This window comes from Photinus pyralis, unplaced genomic scaffold (genome assembly GCF_008802855.1).
Source record: "Photinus pyralis isolate 1611_PpyrPB1 unplaced genomic scaffold, Ppyr1.3 Ppyr1.4_LG9, whole genome shotgun sequence".
In the NCBI taxonomy this organism is placed as follows: domain Eukaryota; kingdom Metazoa; phylum Arthropoda; class Insecta; order Coleoptera; family Lampyridae; genus Photinus; species Photinus pyralis.
Window position 1 is genome coordinate 17,631,276 of NW_022170878.1, and position 22,100 is coordinate 17,653,375.

Sequence of the window (22,100 nt, forward strand, 5' to 3'; positions counted from 1 at the left end):
ATATTCAAAATCCTTGAACTCGTAGAAATCGAAAAAAAAAAAAACTTTCGAATTACGTACAGCTGCGGATAATGAACACAGACGCAGACGTCACAAGAGTGATAACGTACCTTTTATGTCGATTAGCTTGGGATTCCTTTAGGTACACAATTCGAATAAACACATTATTTTGCTAAAACCGTTTTATTAATTAAAAATTAAAACACCACTGCTGGAGTATTTATTTTGCACTATTGCGTAGACGTAATTAAATTCTATCGAGTTCAGTCGAAAAAATTAAATATAATTGATCGACAATCACTAATAACAGCACCACAAATTCCGTGTGTTATCAACATTCAGCAGGTAAACGGCCTCCAGAAGATAATCTTGGCTCTTAGCACCATGACGTATGAGGCGATCCAAGGAAAACACCAAAGCATGCTCCATCACGCCCTAAGAGAAAAACCATTGAAAGCTAAAGAACCTAAAACAACAGTCCAGCACCAAACAGATACGCCAAAAGGCAACGCAGCGCCCACGGTAAGAGCGACAGGAGTGTCGTATGCTGAAGCCACTAGACTGATCAAACAATCTACACCCAAGTCAACAGTACGCAAACCTGCTTTTACAACCAAAATCGAAAAAGCTTACCTTCCAATGTTGCCATTTTGTATAGTGTATGGTTGGTTGCCTAAGCGGCAGTTAGCTTCATTTTATCATTATTTTTGTCGGTGATCGTACGTGTCAGCAATCACAAGGATGTGTTCTGGTATTTTGTTTCTTTGTATCACTGAATATGTTTGAATATATTTAGTGTAATCCGACGAATAAAGATTGTTATTATTATTACAGAAATATATTTATTATCAAAAAAACATAACAGTGGGGATGAAACGTATCACAGTGAGTGTCATTATTGCCTGAGATGCGTTTGATTGTACATTGTCTACTAACTAATTAATGGTTAATTGTCGAAACTCACCACGCGTTAGAAAACTTTGTGAGTGTCATAATTGTAACGCAAACAAAATAAAGTAAGTGTAATATTAAGAGAGCGAAGGCCGTTAGGTACCCGTGCCGATCGCAGTATTTCCGGTCAAAGTATGGCGAATAATTGGGCTGGTAGATCGAAAAGATACAGTAGCACCCTGAAAAGTGATTAAGTTAGATTTTTCACTGGTGACATCGGAACATTAGGATAAAGTGCCGCCAAGAGAAGGTGATGGTAGTTTCCAATGATGGCTACTAGAGGGCAATCCATTGCTTGCTTTACTCTCCTCCAGAACTGGGCAGAATACTTTAAAAAAGTATTTGAATACTTTACACAAATCAAAGGTATTTGAATACTAAATATTTTTACGTCCAGCGAATACTAGATACAGATACATTGAAAAGTATTCAAATACTATCAAAGGTATTCGAATACAGTAAAAAGTATTCAAATACTTGTCACTCAAATGTATTAAAAATTTAAAAATAAAATTTCTGATAGAATGTGGCCTGTAGAATCCATAATTTCAAACAGTTCCAAGATTGGGCTACTAGTTCAAAAGTTACAGCCCTTTGAATTTTCTTTCGAAATTGGTTTCTACTCCATAACTTTTGATTGAGAAGTCTGATCGAAAAAGTACGAATTGTTTTGGATTCTACGCACCAAAATTAATAAGAAAAATTTTTGGTAAAAAAAGGAAGGTTAACCACTGCCTTTTTTTGGGGCACGAAAAAAAATTGTCTCAGATTGACCCGGAAAAAAAATGGTCTTATAGAATGTGGCGTGTAGAATCCATAATTTCAAACAGTTCCAAAGTTACAGCCCTTGAAATTTTGGTGTAGCCGATTTTTGGTAAAAAAGGAAGGTTAAGTATTCAAATACTATGCGAAGTATTCGAATACTAAATATTTGTGAAAGTATTTGAGTTACAGATACAAATACTGCTTCCATAAAAGTTACAAAGTATTTGAATACTTTAAAGGATTTGAATACTAAAAAGTATTTACAAAATCGAATACTGCCCAGCTGTGCCCTCCTCCACCGCTAACTAACTTTAAACTAAGAATCACACAATTCAAAGAAAATCAACGCTTTGGGGACTCCCTTATTTAGTTTCCTGAGAAGCGTGAGAGCTTTCTAGACTCTTCCATAGTTACTTAAAATTACGTGAACTTAGCAATCGCGTACAAATGTCCCGAAACGCAGGATAAGCAATTTAAGAGTGCTAATCCGAACTGGAAAGCACCTAGACTGCGTGGGAAGGCGTCAATTGCTTTGGATAGATAGAAAATTCTCTGCCTTCTCCCCGACAATGTTAAGAATAATGTCCACCATTTTCTCTCGGCCAAATTTTACCCGAAAGCCGAAACTCAATACTTACCAATAATCATCCACAAGAACTCGACTAGTCTTAGAAAATTAATAGTGTAATGGAGCGCTTTGATTTCGTATTTGCAATTAATTATGTACATACACTTTGTGACCACTCCCAAAATACCTACGAAGAAATTTGTTTAATTTATCAGTCCACCAGCTAATAATTACTCACCCGTAACGATAAGATAGATATGCACCATGGGCTGCTGAGGGCAGTCGTTTACGTTAATAACACCGGAGATAAACATGATCAGTTTCAGCACGAAAAAGGTGACTTGCAGAACGATGCTCACTGGAAATTAACGTGTTTACGCGTTCCGAGCGTCGTTGCAACGTACACTTTGAATATCCGTAGCTCTGTGGCTGCTTCTTGACCGGATCGTCGAAAATTGGCATGTTTTTCTCGGGTAGAAGATCCGAACTTGTTGGCGATTCCATTTCGTCTTAAGCAAAACAATGCGCGTTTCTATAGCAACGCAAAAATGCTTACCTCAGCACCAGGAGATGAACTCGCTTTAAATGTCCTCCTTGTGAGTAAACAACACGACCGAATTACGCATTTGTTTGATTAGATAATTAGTAGAGGCACGCCTAGTTCTCCCATTAGCTTTTAACTGTAATGTTTTCTACCTGTTACTCTCTGACCTACCTAGTCGTATAGCGTAGCGTTTGAGCGGCAAAATATCTTCAAATTCCGTTTGCCGCCTCTTTCTTTGCCTCGATCTGAAGGACGCGGCCCCACCTCGACCGTAACGCTCGACTTAGTATTTTTAAAATCATTGTCGTAACGCAACGTAAATTACGCGTACGTCCCCGATTCGACCGGCGTTTATGCTTTGGAATTCGAAATCGCGCGCTTTCTAAGCGTTTCATTGATTTATAGAGGTTAATTTAATATTAAAACCATTATTGATTAGTATATGTCACGCTGTGTATCATGGGACACGAATAAGTAATGATGCGACATCCATGGATCAATACCAACTTGTTGACAACAGTCCTAATTCTAAATTTTTAAACGAAACGATTTTTTAGAATCTTATACCCTAATTTTTGTGGAATTCTTTTTTATTCGTCAGCACATTTAAAAAAATAAGTTTGGCGACCTTCAGAAAAAAATCAAAACGCTACTGTAGGGATAGGCAACCCAAATTGCACTATAACTCCTGAGACGACAACTCATTACTCATCTTCCTTTGCTATAATTTTGTGCTCACTCGTGATGATAAGTAATTTATTTGTCCACGTTAACCCTCTGGTAGGCATGTAATCATACCTATCAGACCATCACTTAGCGTCGATTTTCTTTTGCAGTAAAGGATCGAAGCTAGCGGTAAATATCATAGATAGGCATTATTATTATTTAAAAAGTAAAGAAAAAACAGTCTGAGAACTGTTATTAACACACAGGCTCTACATAAATCTGATTTAATTTAGGTAATGCAAGGTTGCCAGAACAAACTCCTGCAAAATTAATGAACAAATTAATTTGGGGGGGATCATTTCTAGAATTATAGTTTTGCTATTCCAACTGTACAAACAATTAAAACTGCAACTGCACAACCAATTAAAAGTTTACAACATACGGTTCACGTTACACAAGTCAGTTTTACAATCGGAGCACGACACAACCGGCACCGTCAAATTAAGATACCAGCAAATGTTGACGTCCTGAAAAATGTAACCGCAACCTCTTGTCACAATTTGTTGATCTCCATCTGGTACAGACGCCATAACATCCACGTGAAAAGTACGATTTAACAAACTTACCCGAGTAGGCATATCCAACGCAGACCGTTTCGGTTGGTCTTTCCGGATTAGACGAATTGTGACAGGTTTGGCGTGCCATAGAGGTAACGTTGCCCTCGTTACAATCGCTCGTCGTGGAGGCAATGCAAAGGTAACATTGGAGAGGGCAAACTGAAACTGACGAAGTGAGTAAATTCCGTATTAGCACTTTCCGTTTGAGACTTACCACTGTTGATGGTCAAAAAAAGGATGGCAACACAGTAAACGTACATTCTCAAAGCAGCGTCAAGCAAAAGATTATTTATCGATCGCGCTTCGTGAGATAAGTGTCTCACGATATCTTATCTAAACAACATTGACGTAGAGGTAGAAAGGGACACCTCCGGACCGCCTCCACAGTCCCCAGTGAACACACCATAGAAGCATGTGACTCGATCTTGTCTTCTTCGTCCTCGGTTGGGTCGGTGTTGAGCCATCCGACCTCTGCCTCGGGAGGCGTCTGTTATCCTCATACCAAAAAAGGACCCGGGGTCAGTAAGACCAATATCCATGATAAGTCACATAGGGAAGTTGGAGAGATCCATAGAGTAGCGGAAACCGCATTAAGAGGTACGCGACATACTAGGGAGGTGACAATAAATCACATTCTTAGATGTCATACTAGAGGAATTGAAAAGAAAAGGCACACCGCGGTATCTAAGGAGGGTGGTATACAGTTATTTGAGGAACAGAAGAAACCGGGTCAAATTACCTTCCGGGAAAGGGTACCAGTTTAAGGTGATTGGAGGGGTGCCACAAGGGTCGGTGCTGGGTCCACTCCTGTGGAACATTGCCTACGATGGGGTCATACGGCTGGAGGGGCTATGGTGGCGTATGCTGACGGCGATGGTGGTGGCAGACCGCAAAATTGAGCTAGCGATACAGAAGACGCAGACCTCCATAAACAAAGTACAAGATTGGATGGAGCAGAAAGGTCACAAACCGGTGGGCAGTAAAATCCAGGTGGCCCTGATTGCGGGAAGAAAAAAACTCCCGGAGGTCACCCTAACAGTCGATCGAACGGACATAGTGGCTCGGAAAGAAATAGAGATACTGGGTTAACTATTGATAAGAGCTTCAGCTATATGCAACTTGCCCAAAAAGCCACGGATAAGGCAAATAGAATGAAGAGAAGCTGAGCCGGTTAATGTGGAGCATCGGGGGATCACGAGAACAGAAGAAGAGAGTGCTGGCCTCTGTGGTTGACAATGTGATCCTATATGGTTGCGAGGTGTGGGGAAAAGCAATAAAAACAAGGAGGGCCAGAGAAATGGTAGAGAGAGTACAAAGAAAAATGGCCTTAAGAATAGCGACGGCTTATCGAACAGTATCTACTAAGGACCTATTTATGGTGGCCAGTACACCTCCGCTGAGGCTAAAGATTTGGGCAAGGCATGAAGGGAAGAGTAAAGTAGACATACTCGAGGCATGAGAGTCGTGGCGCAGGAGGTGATAGGGAATCTGAAAAGGTGGGTAAGACGGAAGCATGGGGAAACCAACTATTTAGTCACGCAATTTCTAACAGGCCATGGGGAAAAGAATAAGAAAGAGGGAGAGTGATGCCTGCACAGACTGTGGTGGCTTGGATGATGCAGGACACGGAGTGTTAAGCGGACCTTCTTTTGCCCAGCGCGGCGTTTCCGTAGTTGATCTTGAGGTTCGATGGGCTGCCATACGCCCCGTCGGGCCTGGGATATAACGCCACTCAACCCACAACCACGACAAAGCCCACCTTTTACGATCATAACCAAAGTTAACCTCAGTCGCTGAGAAAGGCGAGGTAAAACGAATTTGTATTGCAAATGTGGCATTTATGGGGTCTACAAATGCGAAATTTAGGCTTAAAATTTCGCATGAGTATACCAACGGAGTAGTAACAGAAGCAGTGACGTCATAATACATAAGTATCGAACATCTTCAATGGTTTTGCCACATTGCTTAGTTACGTATTGATCCCCACCTGTTTTGGGCATTGAAATCCCGCATTACCATAAGTATAACGAAAAAAAGGGTAACTAGCCTATGACCCCTTATAATAAATATTGCAAATCGGAGGCTGATACCGTATCGCAACTTGCATTATTATTAGACCGGTGAAGTACGTGAATTTCGGGTATAAAATTCTCAGAAAAGATGTTCAAACAGATATTCGATCCAGAGGAGGAGTCGCTATATTATTATTATATAATTATATCTTATAATATAATGTAAGAACCATATTTTAGGGTAGTCCTTAATAACGAAAAAGTAAAATATCTACCCCTACTGATAAATGTGGCAAGCTGACTGGTCAAATATGTGCGATTCTGCACATATATGCAAGGGTCTTAAGGGATCGTGGTTAAGGCTGTTAGTTGCGTACGCGCTCTGGTCACGATCGTAAAGAATGCTAAGTAGAGCATCGGAAGTAGTCGTGAGTTTGGTGTAATAGCCCTTTAATGCAGTGAGTGTCTCCCACGAGTAGGTGGTAAGTATATTGTGCTGGTCGTGTTTTGTTGTTGGGCTATTAGGTAAAACCCTTCGCAGATATCCGGATATATTCCTAGGCTTTTAGAGTGCATTAGGTGCATGTGCCTATGACGCGGTCCCGGGTTGATTATACCGCTGAGTGATCTACTATAGACCGAGAGCTGGCAGTAAAAAATACCACCTCATCGGTTACCAAAGGTTTGCCTCTTTAGGGTGGTTGAACTATTCACAGGCAATGTTAAACCGCCCGTCTGCCTCTCGGATGTGGTCATGTTACGTATGATTTTAATTTAACTTTTTTAATTTTCACTAATTTTTGCCTCATTTTTACCAATTTAAAATGCGTACGAAAATGAGTGAAAATAATAGCTGAATATATATATTCAACGCGTCTTGTGGTCACCTCTTTGAGGCAGACGGCCGTGAACATGTCAAAAAAACACCCATCAACTCCTCATTAGTTACCAGTGTCATTTTTTTGCTGAAATGTAGTTCTTGATGCACTTATTTAATCTGTAAGAACCATTTATTGGCAGACGGTCGCATTCGACCAGCAGACGAGCTCAAAATTTAAATTATTTGCGCGTATTAATACTAAACGGTCCTGCGTTCCGCGAATACCAACAGTGTTTCGAATTAAATTATTGAAAATATAACTGGTATACTGTTTCTCTTTGTTAAAACAGGGGATGTTATTAATCCCATTGGCACAAATAAAACACGTCCTATACACACCTACCTCTACTTCGTTGCTACATAATTACTTCTTTCGTGTGGAACAAATATAATTTTGACTAAATAAGTCGTTATTATAATATATATGTTGGGCGCCATGCCCGAAAACGGCCAATGGTCGTTTTTTTGAGCTATTTAAAACGACCAAAGCCCGAATTTCCTTTCAATTTCGGGCTGTGACCGTCTCCAAACAGACAAACCTAGGATCGGGCAAATATGAAACGACCAAAGTTTAATAAATTCGGTTCCAGTGTCAGTGTGAGGTAGGTATGACATTTTAACCATTGGTGACGTAGAAAACGTAGCAACAACATAAACTTAAGAGGCAGGTGGATCTTATAGATATGCAAACAGAACAGACGGACCATCTAACAAATTATCAGGACCATCTAACAAAATTAGTATTTTTAAAACCTTTGAAATCTAAAAGAGTTACGGAGGTACCTTACAATCTTTTAGACATTTTTTGTATAATAGAGCTCCTTACATCCTCCAATGTGACAATCTCGGTGACAATGGAAGAGCAGCAGTCATAAATGAATTTGCTATGTTCGAAGCTAAAATAATTCACGGTAAACCAAAGCACTCTGAGAACCAGGGAAGTGTAGAAAGGGCAAACTAGGATGTTAGGGACATTTTAATATCTTGGAAGGCAGATAATAAGAGGACTGATTGGGCTAACGGATTGCGATTTATTCAACTAAAAAAATAGATCTTTTCATACAGGTACCTATACACAAATTGTCTTAAGATATTTTTTTTAGTCTACTAGTTTCATTAGTTGCAACACATCACTCGCTATTCGTTGCGAACCATGCGTAGTGGTAAAATTCACAAGACATAGATTTGGATAATTTTTAAGCATTTTGTTACGTTTCGTACATTCGTAGTAGTAAATTTTATTTACAGAGCGTACCATTTTGTAGTGGTGCGTATCTATCATTGTATCTACTATCAATCCTAGTAGGATTGTCCTTGTTGTAGTTAATTGGTGACTTGGCTAGCGCATCATAGGGATTTCAATGTAAAATTCATAACATGCAATTATTGGCTCCCCAAATTATTTTAGAGCAAAAATGTATTAAGGTTTTTTGTACAAAACAATTTTTTACGTCAATCAACCGTATTAGTTTTCAATTTTTTGCATAATAAAGACGGAAAATTGGAAAAATAAACCCCTACCTTTTTCAATAATCTGTGATGCCATGGAATTTTATAATACAAAAACTACGCCAATATCCGTCATGTTTGCTATAAAACAAATCAAATTCTATCAAAAAGTATTATATTTAAAACAGCGAATTCAACATAAAGAAAGGCCAAATTACTAAAAACGGTTTTCTAATATAACAATTTACAATAAACGTTCGAATAAGTCACCATTAACTGCAAGACAGTAACCAAGTCGATCATAAAATCCATTTCGAACTGCTACTATAATTGATAACTGGATATCTTTTTGTTTTAGAAAATTCCATGGCATCGCAGATTATTGAAAAAGATGCGGGTTTTATTTTCCCAATTTTCCGTCTTTATATGAAAAAAATTGAAAACTAATACGGCGGTTTGGCGTAAAAAAATTTTTTCTACAAAAAACTAATACATTTTTGCTCTAAAATAATTTGGGGAGCCAATAATCGCATGTTATGAATTATACATTAAAATCCCTATGATGCGTTACGCAAGTCACCACCCTGTATACATAACTACTACAATAGTAAAATGAAAGCAAAATTATTTTTTTCACAGTGTATGTATGTTATTAAATATTACGAATGTTTGTTCTGTTATTTATTCGATTTGAAGGATTGTTCTTATATTGTACAGTACATTGTTAACGTTTCATCATGTTTTTTATATACCAAATCAATCGGAAGTTTATTTGTATTTCTTAGCAAATATATGTGTGTAGGTATTATAACGACTTTATTTCGTCAAAATTATATTTCTTCCCCACGAAAGAAGTAATTATGTATCAACGAAGTAGAGGTAGGTGGGTATAGGACGTGTTTTATTTGTGCCAATGAGACAATAACATCCCCTGTTGGATTAAAACAAAGAGAAACAGTATGCCAGTTATATTTTCAATAATTTAATTGGAAACACTGTTGGTATTCGCGGAACGCAGGACCGTTTAGTATTAATACGCGCAAATAATTTAAAATCTGAGCTCGTCTGCTGGTCGAATGCGACCGTCTGCCAATAAATGGTTCTTACAGATTAAATAAGTGCATCAAGAACTACATTTCAGCAAAAAAATGACACTGGTAACTAATGGGGAGTTGATGGGTGTTTTTTTGACATGTTCACGGCCGTCTGCTTCAAAGAGGTGACCACAAGACGCGGCAGACGCTTTGAATATATATTCAGCTTATATTTTCACTCATTTTCGCACGCATTTTAAATTGGTAAAAATGAGGCAAAAATTAGTGAAAATTAAAAAAATTAAATTAAAATCACTACGTAACATGACCACATCCGAGAGGCAGACGGGCGGTTTTACATAGTCTGTGAATAGTTCAACCACCCTAAAGAGGCAAACCTTTGGTAACCGATGAGGTGGTATTTTTTACTGCCAGCTCTCGGTCTATAGTTCGAGTAGATCATGGTGTCGACCCAATCAATACGAAACATAATGGCCTCTTTGTTAACACACACAGTTCGGGGGTGAGCTCGACCTGGAGGTTGTTCCCAGGTAGGGCAATGAGCGACATAGACCGACGTTACTGATCTATTGGCCGAGGGTCCTAGTCAGAGGCCCAAGACGGGATGTGTATCCTAAATAATACAAGTGCGCGCGGCGTAACCCTTTCCCAAATAGGTATGAGCTCCATCTAACCCTTCTCCAACGACTCATTCAACCCCAATCGCCAACCAGAGTGTTCGGGGATTCAGGAGAGTCTAGCGCCAGCTGGGGGCCCACGCCCCCCCGATGAGTTACCTCATTAATTGACCATGACCCTTGAGCGCGGGAGACGACAAGTCAGACTGAATGCTAGCATGCCAACTCCTTATGCGTAGATTACAGAGGAACGTTTCTAATGAAAGGTGAGTTTACAGTAGATTTGTCGCATCTTAATAATGAGTTCTGATCAACAATTAGCTCCATTTAATTAGTGATTTCCCTTGTTGTTATATAAAAATACACCCCATTACAATAATATTAATTATAGCGACTACCGTTCTGGATCGAATATCTGGTTGAACATCTTTTCTGAGAATTGTATCTGAAGTACTTGACCAGGTTTAAAATGCGTTTCCTTCCATCTACGTAGCTCACTGGTGGAGCGTTGGGCTACATAGCCGAAGGTCGGGTGTTCGAACCTGCGCTGAAGTAAAAATTTTGTGACAGAGACGGGAATTTCTTTACATCAGTTTGGAGAATTTTTCCGCCCACTCCGCGTAAGATAAATACTGGAGTAGTATAGTAGACCTTTTGCCTGGATACTCTGCACTGAATAGTCAGATGGCATAGTCCTCTGCTACTGTGCCCACTCTTTTACAAATTGTACATGAACACCTTTTCAGCGGCGGAATACATGTTGCTGTTTCGTTATCTGTACGAAGTACTCTGAACTATCACCAACTGGAGGAGTTGGCAAGATACACACGGAGTTAGGGCTCTCTCAAAACGAGCGTTTTTAATGGTCCACAGCCGGCTCTTCCACTTACAGCTGCAGCTATAAGCAACTCAAGACACCCAAAATCAGTACAGGGTGAGAGAAGCCTTCAAGGGACCATTTCGTAACCTGGTGCGTTTTTGCGCCCCTTCACGTGCATTCCCGGAACGACGCTCCGTAAGTTTTGGAGTGATGTCAATCCAAAACTGTGCGTGTAGTTCATCCTCGCGCCATGAATGATACGCGCCTGGCGTGGAGCGATGGAATCAAACATGTTTGAATTCCTGGCGTGGCGCGAGGCCTCCGCGCGCCAAATGCGAGCGTGTAGTTTCGTTTCGCGCCTTCCCTTCGCGCCGTTAGAAGAGGATGCGCTGTTAAACATTGGAGAGGAAAAAGGAGAGACTACATTAGCAAAAGTCCTGTAGGTTTGTTTGTGTGCTGTGCGGTGTGACATTAATTGTGGTAATCCTCTGGATTGGTATTATTAATTTCTTGTAATAAAATCAAATCGCCAAATTTCTGTCTCTTCAAATACCATGGCTTGGACCTGTTCCTCCGCTTCTTGGGCTCTTCATTTACGTTATCCATCATATATTTGTGAAGAATTACAGCTGCAATTTATCTTTTTTTTTACCAAACTCATCTTGTTATCGACAGTACCACTCTGGAATGAATGAAATGGCGCGAACGTGTAGTTTATTCACTGCACAACGCGCCAGAAGTTGGCGCTCCACGCTTCGTTCCAAAACCGATGGCGCGTCGTTCCGGGAATGCACGTGAAGGGGCCCCATTAGGCGTATCCTGGCCGGACATTGTTACGATTAGAGCCTTCCTCTCGCTTCTTAGGTTCATCTCACGTGTCGGATGGCTTTAGTGACGTTGGGGGGTCGAATGACTCTAGTCGGGGAGGTGGTACAAAGGGTCCGAATTTGAGGCGTGCAGCCTCCCTCTATCGTAATCCAGAATCCAAAGGTGGAAAGTCTCGTAGGTTTGCCGCATCTTACCCAGGTGGTTTACTTGCTAAAACATGAACGATATTTTGACACTTGATTTGTGCGAATCATATAAATGACTGGTCTAACTTATTTTCCGTTTTTAAATTAATACAACCAGTTTCGAAATTTTCTCCTTCACCGAATTATCCATTGTTCAATTAAGAATGTCCCACGGTAGCAAGTTTTCCTGAAGTAAAGCTTGTTGCCTTTAATTAATTTATCTAATAAAAGCGAGGCTTATTATTGTATAATTTGTTTATCATTGTTTCCAGTGATTTTTTGTAGATAGGGAAAACTTTCCTATCACGTTTGGCAGTGTGATGATGTCACTATTATCATGATTAAGATGATTCAGCAAATTTTATAATTGCCCAACTTCAGTTACTGTGACGGGCAACAGTCAAGATCAATTATTCTATAAATAGCACCTGTTTGTGTTTATTGTAGATCGCCTTAGTTCCCTATTCTCCATTCAATAGTAGTTTGATTCTGAAAGGTGCGGGTCGTCGTCTGGCGCTTTCCGAGGATTAAGTGATCACCAACTAAAATGCCGATAGATTTTTACTACGCCCCGGGAAGCGGACCGTGTCGCTTTATCGAGTTGACCGCGAAAACGTTGGGTGTCAATTTGAATTACAAAGAGCTCGACCTGATGGTAAAAAAAGAACACTTAACTCCCGAATTTATTAAGGTATGTAGGTCAAAGTTCACTTTACTCGTCAATAGTTAATTCATCGCCGGCATTTAAAAAAAACGTTCACAACTTTAGTTGAAATTCCAAAATTATTTTCAGATCAATCCCCAACACTGCATTCCAACAATTGTTGATACCGGATTTGCCCTCTGGGAAAGTCCAGTAATTGCCACCTATCTTGTAGAAGCTTACGGAAAGACCGACTCTTTGTATCCAAAAGACCCCAAAAAGAAAGCAACAGTCGATCAACGTCTGTATTTCAACAACGGCGTCCTCTACCAACGCCTCGCCGATTATTACGTAAGTACCTTCTCTCCTACAGCCAGTTTTCCTAACGGCAACCTTTCAGTATCCGATAATCTGGGGTAACGCAACACCCGATCCTCAAAAGTACAAGAAAGTCGAAGAGGCTCTGCAATTTTTGGACACATTTTTGGGCGCCGACGAGTACGTCGCCGGTGATTCCTTAACGCTCGCCGACTTCGCCATAGCCACGACCTTGTCAACTTTTGACGTCGCCAAACTCGATCGTTCCGCTTACAAGAACGTCTCGAGATGGTACAAGATGCTTCAGACGTCCGTACCGGCGTTCGAAGAAATAAACGGCCTCGAGAAGCTCACGAAAATGTTCGACGCCATCGCTAAGAAAGCTAAATCATAAGTCGAATCTGTGTGAAGGGTTTTGAAGCGTTTGTTTGTAAATAAATTTGTTCACTCATGGCTACAGCACAAAATTGTGCTGTTGTTAGGCGGTATCAAGCTTTTACCAAACTTGTTCCATATTATGGTGTCATTTCATTTCATTTTCATTTCATTTTATTATTTGTGATCTATACAATAGTATTTTCACACGTCATCAGGTACAATTACATAATATTAAAAAAAAAAGACAAAGGACACGAGAACATGATCACACAAGGTACTGTTGCTTTTAAAACTTAAATGTTATCAAATTTATCTTTTAAAAATTCTTCATAAGAATAAAAAGCTTTTCGTTTAAGGTAACTATTTACACAGTTTTTAAATGCGTGCAAATCTAAATATTTTATTTGTTTTGGCAAGACATTGAAAAATTTCATGCCGTAAAATGTAGTGCCATCTTTGGTCTTGTTTAATCTATGAAACGGTATATAAAGATTCTCTTTGTTCCTTGTATTGTAAGTATGAATATCCGTGCTTACAGTTAGTGTAGTCATGTGTTCTTTAGTATATATTAAACATTGCTGTATGTAAATGCAAGGTAATGTCAATATATTTAATTCGATAAAACCCTGACGACAACAATCTCTGTATTTAAGGTTTTTAAATAATCGTATACATTTGCGCTGCAAACCAAATAATACTCGAGAGTGGGCAGAATGGCCCCATGCAAGAATTGCATAAGATAATACCGAATGAAATATGCCATAGTATGCTGCCATAACAGTTTCCTTCGAGTCACCCTTATTAAATTGCGAATCAAAAATAGTGCTCTAGCTAATTTAACACGCTGAACGTTAACATGTTGGTCCCACTTCAACTCCGAATCAAGTGTTACGCCCAATAATCCAAGCTCTCTGCATTCGCTTAAGGGTTAATACCAAATGTTGAGTTTTAGCTTTATTCATTAGCAATTTATTTGACTTGAGCCATTCTTCTACCTTACTTACAGCTGAGTTCGTACCGGGTTCAATATTTTGTACATTGTCATATAAATTAATTAGGGTTGTATCGTCAGCAAAGATAATATGACGTGTATTTGGATCACAATTTGGAAGATCGTTAATATATATAAGAAATAAAATTGGCCCCAAAACTGATCCTTGTGGCACACCATGTTTGACTTCCGATATTGTTGACAGACAATTGTTATATGACACATATTGTAGACGGTTCGTTAGGAATGACTGTATTAATTTTGCACTACTGTTGTCAAAGCCGCAAAGCCTAAGTTTGCTCACTAATCGCGTTAAGTGACTTAAAGCTAATGTAGCTGATTTTCCTTTACGAAAACCGTATTGACACTCACTATACAAATGATTATTCTCAAAGTATTCTTCAATTTGCATTTTTAAAACGGATTCAAAGATTTTACTGAAAACGGAGGTTATAGATATGGCTCGGTAGTTATTCAGATCCGCGACAGAGCCTTTTTTAAAAATTGGTACGACCTTCGCTGTTTTCAATACAGACGGAAAAACGCTCTTAGCTATACACATGTTGATCAGTTTCGTGAGTGGATAAACAATCACATTCTTTAGTGATTTAATAATTCTCGCATTGAAGTCATGTGGGTCTTTACTGGTGCTATTTTTCAGACGACTGATGCACTCTCTTACTACAGAATAATTAACCTCTTTAAAAGAGAATGACAGGTTACCTAATTGCACATAGTCTGACGGATTTTTGTTACTCGGTTCGAGATTGCGTAAAGAATGGTCGACTATTTCAGAAAAGAAACTATTAAAAGTATTGCAGTTTAATTCTGTGTATGGTTCAGGTGTTGTATTGTTCTTGTTTTTTATTATACGCCACATTGCCGCAATTTTGTTAACAGAATTTTTTATTAGATGGTCATTAGCTAATTTTTTACATCTCGTTAATTCCTGTTTATAAGTACGTTTAAATTTAATGAGCAATTCCTTGTTTCCAATGGACGAATGAGCTTTGTATATATCATTAAGCATGCGCAGTTTGTCCCGAAGTTGTTTCAGGTTATCATTAAACCAATTTACCTTTGGTCGAGTTGTCCTAAGTTTTGTTTTTAAAGGAAAAATATCACGAAGCATATTAGAAATAAGGCTTATGAACCTATCAAGTTTCAATTCTACGTTAATGCCCTTGTCATTGACAAACCCCCAATCCGCATTCTCTAACAATTCATACATTTGGTATAACCCTGCATTTGTGATCGGCCTGTAAGTTATTTTACTGTTAGTGCATATACTAATGGGATCTTTGTAGCAAGTTGTATCAAAGGTAAACCCAACAACTTTATGATCGGAAAAACATGTGTCCATAACTGTGGTGGAGCATGTATCAATATTTGTAAATATATTGTCCAGACATGATGCGTCTCTAGTATTCACAAAAACTGTTTGCCTTAGACCGCACGTAAGAAAAAGGTCAGACAGCTGCATGGCCCTCTCATCCTTGGTATTAAATTTTACATTAAAATCGGCAGTTACAATAGTTGGTTTTGAGAAATTCATTGTTTGTAATGTATTAACTAGCTGCTCTAGAAAAATATCAAAGTTGCCACAGGGTGATCGATATATTGACACCAACTGCAATTCCTGACATTTCACTCCCGCGACCTCAAAGTCTATTTCTTTTGAAAAACGTGATAAATTTAGAGATGTACACGAATAATCATTTCTTGCTAGGATACACACACCACCGTGTATTTTGTTTTTACGGCAGAAACTCGACACAACATGATAATTTTCAATATCCAACATGGTAATCTCTTCTTCTTTAAGCCAATGCTCATTGATGCATAAAAAATCATAATTTAGTTCATGGGCCATTGCTTCAAGTTCTAAGCATTTATTTCGTAAGCTCTGAATGTTAAAATGTAGGATTTTAATTGAAATGTTGTCGTGTCTTTGGTCTGGGGTAAAATATTTTAATTTGTTGAAAGGTTGGCTAATGGCGTCTTCTCTAAAAAAGAATTGTTAATATCAGTGCAGGTAATTACGGTTATGTTAGGCTTAATTGAGGTTTCCTTAAGAATAGGGTTAAGTATATAATATTTACAGATAAACCATACCAACTTACATTTACCCTTGTCATTTAAATGTAATCCATTGAAAGTCTTATGTCTAGAGTTTAAAAAATGATTTGCATCAATAAATTTAACAAAATCATCGTTGCTGTTAGCAATAAACTGAAATTGGTAATTGGTCTTATAAGCCAATTATTAAAATATAAATTATGTCCTTTGGCATACATTATGATCTACAGGCCAGGTGGCAATCGCCCAACCCCCGACCATGATTCAAGATAGGCTGACAAATTTAACCATTATTAGCACAGATTAAGTTCAATGTACCATTTAATTAAATGTAATTTATTTTGATATTAGGTTAATAAATAAAAAAATGAAACCCAAACATCACATTGTACTTTTTTTTATTGACAAGCCTGCACCCCGGCTGACTTTGCACCCTGGCGCAGAATATGCTTAAGACGGCCCTGTCTACTGATATGATTATTTAATCTATACTGGAGTGGGGATAGGTCACAAGCACTAGGAGTTGCACTTGTACCATAGAATTGGTTCTGTAATGTGGGAAAGCAATTACAGATAGGCTCGAAATTGGTCATGAGAATCATAAACTGTGGCCGATTATTATTGCATATGGACCTGCGGAAAAAGAGCCTAAAGAGATTATTGATGAATTTACAGGATGAAAATGACAAGCGTGAAATAAAAACTTATGAGTTATGATCATGGGGGATTTAAATGGTCACATAGGTGTAAATAAGGAACCAGGGTTTCCAGTGGGTGCGTGTAGAAAAAGTACATTGAATGGTAATGGGCAACGTGTAATTGAATTTTTTTTATTAAATAATATACAAGTGTGTAAAACATTTTGTAAATACAAGGGCATCCGTAAATTTACACGTGTAATGGTATCTAGGGGAGGAAAATCGATTATAGTGTTAGTACAAAATGCACATAAGAGTAGATGTAAGGGTAAAACTTGGCTATGAGATTGATCAGACCATTTTTGGTGGAAAATTAAGTTGAATGTAAGTGTGAATGGGAGGGGTGCAGAGAATGCAATATTATATGTTTAACGAGGAATTACAGCACGCAAATTGGAAAAATGGAGAAGATATAAAAATATTGTGTTTTTTTGTTTTTGTTTTTTTATAAAGGTTTTTTGGGGTCATCCCATTTTGCCTACTGAAATTAGATGTAGGTACCTCACACTAGGAATAGACAGTGGTTTTAACATTTCATGCACATGAGCCGATCAGTGCGACTTTGTACCACACATAGGATGGCCATGGAAGGTTCAAATACATGTAAGGATATGGACACAGATGAATTTAACGGTTACAATACCATGGATGCACATAAAATTACAGTTTTAATCTAATTGCCCTTACATAATCAATGATGACATTGTAGATTGTTTTACGGCAGCTATGTAGTAAGGTCGTCATGTTTGTGGGAAAGGCTACGCGTTTTTCGCTTAGCTTTTCTAATAGGTTTCTAATTTTGGCCTCACGCTTAACACAACTGAAAAAACAGATGATTCAAGTCGCTCTGGGGATCTCCGCAATCGCAGGCTGGGGAGTCTAGGATACCAATTTTAAACAAATGGGCCGGATATTTACCGTCACCAAATTTTAACCTTGCTATGGTAGTATAATAGAATCTTGAAATCCTAATGTTTTTGTACCAGTGCTCTTTAATAATGTTAGGATGAATGATGGAGTAGTGTGTTTTTTTAATTGAGTAAGCGGTTTTCCAATAATTTTCCCATTGGAGATAGGTCAAAGAATCAGTTTGCAGTGTGAAAGAAGTAAAACTTAAATTGACGACTTGGTTGAATTCGGACATAAAAATGGAAGTATCTAGGAAGAAAAAACTGGAAGATATACCTTGGAAGCAAAACAATGAAAAATACAAACATCAAAGGAAATTGGTTAAAGATAAGTGCAAAACTGCTAAAACCAGGAAATAGGATGAATTTGGCGGATTGGCAAGATGGCGGAGGAAATTCTAAGTTGCTACATCCAGTGATACAAAATCTTAGACAACTTAAAGCGATTGAGATGGGTCGAGATGTATAGAAGACAAAGATGGGATTTTATTGCTCCCTGAGACACAAAGAACTAAAAGATGGGTAACAGCATTTTATGGAAGTACCAAATAGGGATGCCAATGCTACCAATGCAACTGAAGAAGTCAATAATACCTCAGAAGGAGTTGAGGTACAAAATTTGAAAAATCTGTAGGTAAACTAAAATGGGTAAAGCCGCATGAGAGTATAATATTGTAACATACATGATTTATTTATTTACAATTAATTAATAATAAATTTATAACATAACTATTGTTTATCACTCGCTTATACACAATTTATGTAAATTTATCACATACAAGCGCAACTTCGTTTATAATCACTTCGGCATCGATGTTGGGACTGTCATTAAACACAATTCTATTTGCTTATATAGCAAATGGAAAGTTTCTAGAAAGTTCATGGACATTCTCGAGAATTGCCGAATACCTGGGTGATCGGCATATCTCGCATAGAATGCAGCAGGTCCTCCTTTCCTTCCTTATCCCCGGTGGCTAATCTTTTATGGCGGCTGCTGGCACCCAGATGTCTGGGATACTCTCTATGTCAAGGCAGAATTGATTACGTGTATAGGACTAGAATTGCTGCTTAAGATTATTAAAACCGCGTGTAATACTGAAAGCATACCATAGGATTGGTTCTCGCCCATGTATAAACAAGAGAGACGAAGAATCGCATTCGATTTACAATAGTGAAATTTTTTTACACTCGCCTTGCATTCGGAAACACGACGTATGGATATGAAATTAAATAACATTAAGCAAGTGGTAAATTTGTATTTGGGGTCAGTAATAAATTAATAAGGAGAAATTGCAACATAAAAAATGTCTAATTATATATCTAAAATGTTATTGCTTTTCAATCGCCTTTAAGATCTATACACTTTTGCATGCGAATCACCCTTCTAAGCACTTGGGAGATGAAAATCGTTGTCCATGCATGACCCCTCAATTTAATCTTTTGAAATCATTTTCCATGTTTTGGTTTGAATTTTCAGATAATGTTCAAAGCTGATCATCAAACTTTGGTTATAGACCTATAATTTACTTGTTCCTTTAATTTGTTTCAGAACTACACGTGAGTCGGTGGAAAAAGCAAATCTCGAGTACCAAAAGCTTCTTTCTGAAAAGGAAAAACTGTCAAACAGCGCTAACAGTCCAGATGATATATTCAGTTTCCACGACGAGTTTATAAAACGCAAAGAGTGAGATGAAAATTTCACTTCATTAATATACGACATTGCTTTTTAGGGACACTCGAAAGAGACTAATTCACCTCTTCAGATCCATACTTTACGGAAATGTTACGATTTCTCAGCAGAAAATTGAGAGTAAGAGGAAACACCTCAAGTACAATGGTGAACACAATTACATACTCCAGGAGCTTGAAGAAATAAGTTCCCTCATCAAAGCCATGGAGCAGCTCGCTCGCGAGAATAAAGAGAATGTGAGGTGAAGATTTTAATTGTTATCTATACAACGTCTGCTTTAGGACCCCCCACAAGAGACTGCCAAGAAGGGAAATGATCCGGTTGCGCCAGTCGAGAAAAAGGTAACGTTTGATGAAACTGTCCTCAGTCCACCACCTAGACGAAGAGGGCGACTTATACAATCTAAACCGGTTCACATTCCCAGTGACCCACTCCAGAATACAAAAAAATAAAATTATGCGTTTTTGTTCAGTACTGTCGTTCTTTGTTCAAATTTCCATAGTATTAGACTCGTCTTTGTATAGTTTCTTGTTAACCTTTGTGTAAATAAAATATTTGTTCATTTATCATCTATACATACGTTAAAAAAACTGCCAGCAAAATATATTTCACTTTTGTCGGCACAAATGTTGAGCCTTGTATTTGATGTGCACATAAATGTAACCAATACATTAGTATTAGTAAACAAAATTGGAAAATTCTAAACCGTTATCGCATGTAGGTACACAGATGGACGGACAGAAAGTTCAAATGAGCAAAATTTAGTCAGTTAATTCCGTGACCATTGTCTATACCAGTGGTTCTCAAGTGGGTGCCGTAAGTAGTTCATAAGGGTGCCGCAAAATTTTTAAATACATAATTAACTTAAAATTACATAAATTAAAACAATTATAAAAAATGAATATTCGTTTTTCTTTACAATTCTGTTTTTTAGTTTCTATTTTATTTATTTCTATGGTTCATAATTCATTAATCAATCATATGCTGGTATAACATCTCACTGGCACTGGCACTTCGTTCTCACAATCCTTTGGTTTCTTCTTTTTACCGTGATCTAAGCGCGGTCGGGGGGTTCGAATCCGCGTCATCATAATCGACAGGCGGCTTGCAGTTTGCGCTACGCAGTACGCACCGTCCTATTTAATATTAAATATCGCAAACTAATACATATAATTAACAATAATATTAAAATCATGAGAACAGAGAAATCTTAAAGGTTCTTGAGAACGTGATGAGACTATACTTTTCAAAAACACAACATAATACTTAACCAAGATTTCTCATCTTTTATATCTGTACTAACTGTAAAAAAAGCAAAAAAATTATAATACTTAGGGGTGCCGCAAATTTTGTTTCATAATTTTAGTGTGCCGCCAGAAAAGAAAGTTTGAAAAACACTGATCTATCCCTATTACTGAAAACAGAATTGGAAAATTCTAAACCGTTCATGAGTTTTCATGTACACAAATTGACGCACAGACAGACAGAAAGCTCATAATCATGAAGGAGCTTCTTGTCGCTCGTTAAAATGTTTAAAAAATCTGCTGCTTATAATTAAGGCCTTAAAGGCGTTTCGTAAATGGCCCCAGTAGATAAAACCTTACTACCCCCCCCCCCCAACACCCTAGTTTTATGTACAATTGTACGTTTATGGTCCACTATTTGTACATTTGTCCTTGTATCCTATCTTATGACCATCCATGTAAGTACCTCCATATTTGGTCCATTATTTTTTAAACCAATACATGTTTCCTCGCCTTGAAAATATTAGATACCATAATTTTTTTGAATTAATAAAATTACAACAAATGATTCATTTGACATGGTGCGATGGTGCTTCACTAATCACTTCATCAAATAAAAAACAGCTTCACTTTCAGTGACTTAGTAGGTTGGTGTCAATATTGATATTAACATTTTTTAAGTGTAGGTAGCATAAGTTGAGATTTTGATAACTTCAAAAAAATTTGATTATGCAGTAAGATTGAAACACAAGTTATTTCCCTATTTTAATATGTGTTTTAGGTCTGCGAAGTGTCATTGTTAGGTGGTAGAACTTTTCTTTAAAGAGATTCTCTGCTTTGGATTTTAATTGACGCACCATATTGCATATTGTAAAAATCACATGTGCACTTGGGCAAACTGCGCAATGTCAAATTTCTTATTTATGGAATATATTTTTCTGAAATTTTAGTAGACAAGCATATCGTATATTGTAAATCAGATATGCATAGCAATATGCTAAGTTTCTTATTTATAACAAATATTTATGCCATAACTTATTTTTCTTTGTACACATAAATAGATCGTTACGGAAATACTGATCAATTCATGGAAACTGCGCTATAGTTACTAAAACTTTTTTCATTTTTTATATTACAAAAGTGAATAATTGGCCACCTATAATAAAAATAATTTTTAATTCAAAATAAATGTAA

General features: G+C 37.8%; 3 protein-coding genes across 4 annotated transcripts; 2 read left to right on the forward strand and 1 right to left on the reverse strand.

Annotated features, from left to right (window-relative positions):
• Positions 1-233: 233 nt before the first annotated feature.
• LOC116181427 (transmembrane protein 272-like) lies at positions 234-3,916 on the reverse strand. Of its 2 annotated transcripts, none has more exons than XR_004147248.1 (5): positions 2,841-3,916; positions 2,523-2,793; positions 2,355-2,471; positions 634-1,130; positions 234-435 (listed from the first exon to the last, which is right to left on the reverse strand). XR_004147248.1 is itself a non-coding variant. In XM_031501797.1 (5 exons), exons 2-5 carry the CDS (start codon positions 2,786-2,788, stop codon positions 961-963), a joined length of 507 nt encoding a protein of 168 aa, XP_031357657.1. In that variant the 5' UTR covers positions 2,789-2,793; positions 2,841-3,254; the 3' UTR covers positions 803-960. The 2 variants fall into 2 exon arrangements, 1 of the variants encoding a protein (XP_031357657.1); XM_031501797.1 differs by lacking the exon at positions 234-435 and having other exon boundaries at positions 803-1,130; positions 2,523-2,642; positions 2,689-2,793; positions 2,841-3,254.
• An 8,434-nt stretch (positions 3,917-12,350) lies between these two features.
• On the forward strand, positions 12,351-13,920 carry LOC116181425 (glutathione S-transferase D1-like). The gene is made up of 3 exons (XM_031501795.1): positions 12,351-12,648; positions 12,751-12,951; positions 13,001-13,920. The coding sequence occupies exons 1-3, from the start codon at positions 12,505-12,507 to the stop codon at positions 13,310-13,312; spliced, it is 657 nt and encodes a 218-aa protein (XP_031357655.1). The 5' UTR covers positions 12,351-12,504; the 3' UTR covers positions 13,313-13,920.
• Positions 13,921-17,632: 3,712 nt separating this feature from the next.
• Positions 17,633-20,228, forward strand: LOC116181428. Its single transcript, XM_031501798.1, has 4 exons — positions 17,633-18,582; positions 19,522-19,656; positions 19,703-19,898; positions 19,944-20,228. The coding sequence occupies exons 1-4, from the start codon at positions 18,491-18,493 to the stop codon at positions 20,112-20,114; spliced, it is 594 nt and encodes a 197-aa protein (XP_031357658.1). The 5' UTR covers positions 17,633-18,490; the 3' UTR covers positions 20,115-20,228.
• Positions 20,229-22,100: the final 1,872 nt, after the last annotated feature.